The sequence below is a fragment of the Pelmatolapia mariae genome, linkage group LG3_W, assembly GCF_036321145.2.
Source record: "Pelmatolapia mariae isolate MD_Pm_ZW linkage group LG3_W, Pm_UMD_F_2, whole genome shotgun sequence".
Lineage (NCBI taxonomy): Eukaryota > Metazoa > Chordata > Actinopteri > Cichliformes > Cichlidae > Pelmatolapia > Pelmatolapia mariae.
The window spans coordinates 15,168,066-15,174,958 of record NC_086229.1 but is presented as its reverse complement, the minus strand read 5'-3'; the positions used below and the strand labels follow the sequence as shown (position 1 = coordinate 15,174,958).

At 39.6% G+C, this 6,893-nt stretch overlaps 1 protein-coding gene across 1 annotated transcript; it reads right to left on the bottom strand.

The window, feature by feature from the left end:
- Positions 1-676: 676 nt before the first annotated feature.
- Positions 677-2,801, bottom strand: LOC134624252 (zinc finger protein 347-like). The gene is made up of 2 exons (XM_063469213.1): positions 2,555-2,801; positions 677-2,138 (listed from the first exon to the last, which is right to left on the bottom strand). Exon 2 carries the CDS (start codon positions 2,010-2,012, stop codon positions 702-704), a length of 1,311 nt encoding a protein of 436 aa, XP_063325283.1. The 5' UTR covers positions 2,013-2,138; positions 2,555-2,801; the 3' UTR covers positions 677-701.
- Positions 2,802-6,893: the final 4,092 nt, after the last annotated feature.

The following is a 6,893-nucleotide window of genomic DNA, read 5'->3' as shown; positions in this document are numbered from 1 at the left end:
TGATTGTGAAAAGGTTTTTGTCACAGTGTCTGCACTTGTATGGTTTCTCTCATGTGTGGACTCGTTTATGCTTTTCAAGCTGACGTGCACTGATGAAGGATGACCCACACTGATCGCAGACATGCTTTTTAACGCCACTGTGACGGAGTTCATATTGTTTGAAGTCCTTTGAAGTGGTGAAGCCTCTCCAGCATTCTTTACAGTAGTTCATTTTGTCTCCAGTGTGTCTACGTTGATGTATTTTCAGAGTCCTTCAATGACTTAAAGTTTTTCCACAAAGGTCACAACAAAAGTCTTTCCCACAGCGATGACAGGGTTGAGAACTTGATCCATCTGTGTCGCTCTGCTTCTAAACAAAAACACAAAGACAGTGTAAGTCAGTCCTTCAACATTTTTATCCTGAACGTCACCTGAAATAAAGAGCATCTCTGCCAAAGTCCAATTACATTTAACTGTTTACATTATCGCACTCAGTTCAATTTAATGTGCTATAACAATAAGAGTAAAAACATTAAAGTAATACTAGTTTAATGCTACAATATCAATAACACAATTCTCAAACACTATCCCTAAAAACCTGTGATTAGAGTCTGAATAATCATTCAGAGCTGCCAGTAGAATTGCTAACATGCTAACACACTTTGATGAGCAGAGTTGTTTCAAAAAGTCGGGCTGACAAGATAAAAATATAAATACATACCTCACAGTAACTGCACTTGTAGAGTCTTTCTGGTGTGGATCTGTTGGTGTGCTTTCAGGTAACGTGGAGATTTAAAAGTCTTCTCACACAGGTCACATTTATAAGGTCGTTCCTCAGTGTGGGTAAACATGTGATGTCGTAACCCTGTGTTTGTGGTAAACTGTTTACCACACTGATCACAGCTGTACACATCATGTCTGGTGTGAATGCGTAGGTGTGTATTTCGGCTCCCTATCCGGCTGAAAGTTTTTCCACAAATGTCACAGCTGTACGCCTTAATTCCAGAGTGGGTAACTAGATGACGCTGTAAGCTGGTACTGTGAGTAAAAGCTCTGCCACACTGATCACAGGTGTACGCTTTAACTCCACTATGGATGAGTTGGTGTCTTTTTAAGTTTCCAGACTCGGTAAAAGCCTTTCCACACTCGTCACAGCTGAATGGTCTCTTTCCAGTGTGGATTAGTTGGTGTGTTTTTAAGGTTCCAGACTCGGTAAAAGACTTTCCACAGTCTCCACAGCTGAACGGTCTCTCTCCAGTGTGGATTAGTTGGTGTCTTTTTAAGCTTCCAGACTCGGTAAAAGACTTTCCACAGTCTCCACAGCTGAACGGTCTCTCTCCAGTGTGGATGAGTTGGTGTGTTTTTAAGCTTCCAGAGTGGGTAAAAGACTTTCCACACTCGTCACAGCTGAATGATCTCTCTCCAGTGTGGATGAGTTGGTGTGTTTTTAAGTTTCCGGAGTGGGTAAAAGACTTTCCACAGTCTCCACAGCTGAACGGTCTCTCTCCAGTGTGGATGAGTTGGTGACTTATTAAGTTTCCGGAGTGGATAAAAGACTTTCCACACTCGTCACAGCTGAACGGTCTCTCTCCAGTGTGGATGAGTTGGTGTCTTTTTAAGTTTCCGGAGTGGATAAAAGACTTTCCACACTCGTCACAGCTGAACGGTCTCTCTCCACTGTGGACGAGTTTGTGTGTTTTTAAGTTTTCAGACTTGGTAAAAGACTTTCCACACTCGTCACAGCTGAACGGTCTCTTTCCACTGTGGATGAGTTTGTGATTTTTTAAGCTTCCAGACGTGGTAAAAGACTTTCCACACTCTCCACAGCTGAACGGTCTCTCTCCACTGTGGATGAGTTTGTGTGTTTTTAGACTTCCAGACTGCGTAAAAGACTTTCCACACTCGTCACAGCTGAAGGGTCTCTCTCCAGTGTGGATGAGTTTGTGTGTTTTTAAGTTTTCAGACCTGGTAAAAAACTTTCCACAGTCTCCACAGCTGAATGGTCTCTCTCCGGTGTGGATGACCTGATGCATTTTTAGGGAAGCTTTCACAGTGAAATCTTTCCCAAACTCGTCATGGTTGTATTTTTTTCTTCCACTTCTTTCTTCAAATAAATTGTAGGCCTCCTGAGAGCGCTGACTTCGCAATCCACGTTGGTCCTGCAGTGACACAGATACAAATAGAGGCAGTGATTTGTGGGAAATACATTACACGTGTCAGTATTTATGTCTCCAGATTGTTTGTATAGTGAGCCATTAAGACTGTACTCTTGGTACAGTTTTTATTTTTGCTGCTTTTGTCTTACACTGTCAAACAAACACATATTTGCAGCGTTTGTATGTGTGTGCAAAAGCAAATGTGCCAGGCCTCAAAGACAATGGGTGGTTTGCACAACAAAAGCAGGATGTGAATCGAGCATATGACCTGTACAAATCTCAGCAGGGGTGATTAACACCTCGGGACTTGCACCAGAAAATAAAAAAGTCAGTAATTCTAGTAGGTGTTGGTTTCAAGGGATTTCTGCAAATGTGCGCAGAGTTAGTAAATCTAGTGTTGAAGTTAGCTCGGTGCTTACCTTTAGATGAGCCCACAAACAGAGAGAAACTCCGTGATGAAGCTGGAACTCTTTCCAAACAGAGGAAACAGATCAGGGAGCAGAGACCCACGTGGTTCACGCTGATCTCAGCTACGATCCAGGAGACAAGGGTGTGCAGATCGATGCAGATATCGATCCAAACGTTGGTAGTGGTATATGATCGATACTTTAGTTTGTTTCTCTCCTGGAGGTTCACTATTTACTCGCTGTGGATGAAAAAGCAGCTCTGTCTCTGTGAACACCTCTTCTTATGCTGCAGACGCACTTTGCTCCGCCCCCTTCTTCCTGCCCTGCTGGGATTTGTTACTGTGCCGTCACGTGACTCAGATGCGCTCAGAAGACGCATTTGGACTGCAGAGAGAGAGAAAGAGGAGCAACATGTGGAGATATTTTATGACTGTAAATGAAAATGCTGGAGAACAGCTGGAAGGCTGTCAAGCCACAGGGGACCACAACAAGCTGTAGAGTTCAGCTTATTTTTCACACCTCAGTTAAATGCTTTGACTGAAGTCTCACTGCACACACTCAAACTTAGTGTTTGTGTACACCTTGGTCATTATAACCTGACACTGATCAGTGCTGCTCTGACGACCACACTCACATCCATGTAATCATTTAACTGGGATGATCTGGATTTACTGCACAATGCTGAATGTGTCCTTACAGTACAGGGAATAACTCTCTCTGTGTTCCTGTAGAGAAACTCTGGGTTTGTGTGCTGACGAGCATCACTCACAGTATGATACAAAGGCTCACTCATACCTTTCCACACATGTGACAAATTCAAAAAGATGCTGAAACCTTTAGAACATCATAAACTACACATTGTTGTACTCTTTTAGGATGGAACAGCTTTCAGATTTATTTACTCTTAAAGGATAAAAGATGTTTTTAAGAATTTTGCATTGAAGAGGAGAATGTTTAAATAAGTCATGTAAATGAGAATTTCAAAGTTGGTGGCTGCAGTATATACAAATTGGTGTATCTCAAAAACAAAACTATGAAGACACTCAAAATTAATTTGGAAACTGTTTTATGCAACTTTTTTATATTTGCAATTTTCAGGGATGAACCTCTGAAATTACTTTAACTAGAAATTTGTGTAAAAATACCACTATTGCAATTTATGTAGTTACTGATGACTTAGTGCATACATATGATTAAAATTTGGGATATAATGGTTGTATTGATGTATAGCAACTTAAAATACTCCCAGAAATGGCACTACAACATGTAAAAATCTAACGATAAGCTCAGGCGGACTGGGTTCTTTAGTAGGTCTAAAGGGTCAAACTGCGTCCTCACATCATGAATATGAAGGGTTGTAGTGGGAGAAGGTGGTGTGAAATCCTCATAGCTGTGGAGTGAGGAGGGGGCTCCTGTGGGTGAAGTCTTTGATGGTGGTGATGGCTCTGTGCTGGTGGGAGTGGGGAGGTGGGGGGATGATGGACCAAAGTGTCTCTATTGTTGGGGAAGGTGGAGGTGTCAAGGCTGCTTGATGTCTCATCAAACCAGCAGTAAGAGTCGTTGAGGGTGTTGGCCAACAGCGGGTCGTCAGTGGAGTGGGGCTTTGTGCTTATATCCTTACTCTCATTTCCCTTAGTGTATCTGTAACATGCAAGTTCTGTCGGTGCTGTGCTACTGGAAACTGAATTTCCATCACACTATATGTTGTGAGGATCTCAGTTCAGTCATGGTGTGTTCTGCAATCCTGCTGGATTATGTTCCAGTCCCATCGACTGTGTATGAGCGTACAAACAAGCGTGTGGCGGGGATGAATCGGAATGTCTTGAGCCTCAGCATCACATCATCACAGTGGGTGTCAAAGTAATACTCGGGCAATTCGGAGTCTGGCGAGTCTGAGAGGTCCCATGCTTGCATGTCTCCCTCTGAAAAATGAGAACAATAACAAGATAGTACACTGTAAAACCTGACAAGTTAAGTTAACTCAAATGATTTGGGGAAACCGATTGCACCAATTGATTCAAGCTTTATAACTTAAACAGTTTTGGGTTATTTAAGTACTTCATTAGAGTCCCGAGAACCCAAAGCAAATATGATAATGTAACTCAAATGCATTATGTTTATTTACTCATTGTATTTAGTATGTTTTAACTTAAACCATTAAATTTGTTGTACTAAGATGCTGTATTTATTCAAACTTATTTAAAGTGTTACATGCTCATATTCAAATTAAGTTAAATTAACTTAAATAGTTGTATTTAAACAACTTAATCCAATTGGGGAAACCGATTGCACCAAATGGTTCAAGTACTATTAACACAAAACCAAGATATTGTTCTTTCCATTCAGTTTTTATTAACTTTAACTGCAGAGAAAATACAGAATGAATACAACCATACTTTCAGTCATAAACTATGACTGCTAAAGCCAATATCAAATAACAAATAATTAGGCATTTTAAAATGTGTGCTTTTAGGAAATTTTGAATGTTTTTGTAGCATTTTGAAAATCGATTAAATATAAAAAACACAAATTTAGTAATGTAGACCTGCTACATAGGTGTACATCATAAAAAACAACAGTCTAAAGGCAATTAGAGCCATAACAATCACAATTTTAAGTAACATTTAGTATAATAATGAAATCACATGCACTACAGCAATGCAACTATAGAACACAGCTGAACTAAGGATGTCACTAACAAAAAATATTCTCAAAGGTATTTGTGACCTCGAATCAAGTGAACTGGCACTCATAACACAATTAAAAAATAAAGCTTGGAAGTATATTGTACATATTGACTAATTATCAGTTATCTTCCAAAAGATTTCCATGTAACTAAAATGTATTCTTAGAAATAAGCTTAATGTGAAGATTTTTTTCAATCACAAACAAAACGTCAAATATTGAGTGTCTCCTTATTCTTAGCTTTCTCCACATTGCTTTTTAGAAAGCAAATTACCCTGAACAAATTAAACTATTGAAGCCATTCACAGATAACTGAAAAAGCACGAATATACTGACAGTGAAAACAAACATCATCTACACACTTTTTTTAGTGTCTGCAATTTTGGTTTTAGTTGCTTTCTCTCATCGTCTAGCTTCAGCAACACTACTTGAATGAACTCAAAAAAGCCAGTACACTTCTCAGGATAGCTCAGATGCAGAGCATAGATTAGCCCTAACAAACACACCAGTGCATCAGTCCATGAGTGATGAGTCATAACAACCTGATCTTCAATTACTATGAACACTTGGCGTGGTGAGAAAGGAACTCCTCCAGGCACCTCCTCTTCATCGACATCAGCAACCAGAGCAATTGTGGCTTCATAGAACTCAATTTCATCCTAAGATATATAATACAGAGTGCACAATTATTCATCTGTAATATCTCTATTAAAAGCATAAATACAAATGGTCAGGTAGCTTTCTTCAGTTTCTCAAATTCTATATATCATAACATGTTATAAGTTGACAGTGAAGGTTCATTTTTCATTCATCCAGGTAGTTAAATCAAGGAAGAAAGAAGTTTATAAGTCATTCAACTTCACGTCTTCAACTTTCAACCCAAGTCCAGATGACTTATAAACTCCTTTCAACTTTTTTAAATTCAAATGTGCAAATTATTGTAATACCCAAGTACCTTGCATGTTTTGAAAATCTCTGAAGAATCCTTCTTGAGGTACATTGGTAGGCTGGCCAAAGGTGCTGTTCTAGTTGCATAGATGTCGTTTTTGACCTAGAAAATAAATAAATAAATGTATAGAAATATATACAAACATAACAATGGCAACTGCCAAGCAAGCAGAATAATAATTAGTATTTTTAAATACCTGTTTTCCATATGCCAACAAAAGCTGCTCCATCCTTTCACCGACCCGTCCAGTTTTCCTCTTTTTGTATAGTCCAGTCAGCTGAGGAGCATAATCATCCAGTGCAGCATAAAACACATGTGGCAGATTCTGATTGGTGATCCGATGAAATTCAAAGTAGAGCTGAGGAGTATCCAAAAATATTATAAGCAAAACACAGCATACTATATGAGCAGCAAATGTTACATACATAGTTTTACTTACCTGTGTCTCATGAAAGAGTGCTGGCCATCTGTCCTTGAGCTCTGATACAGGAGGAGAAGTTGTGACAATCTCTTCACGCCGGAGTGCAAAAGTGTGTATCATATGCTGATGAATGAGAGGAATGTCTCTTTCTGCTGAGGTCTTCTTGAACTCCTCTACCATCTCAAGTCTTCTGGTTTCCAGAGACTCCCTTGTTTCTCCAGAAGGATAAGAAGGAAGGAAGTTGACCTCACCTCTCCTAGGTCTTTTAATATTGGCCCTTGGTGAAACTCCATCTG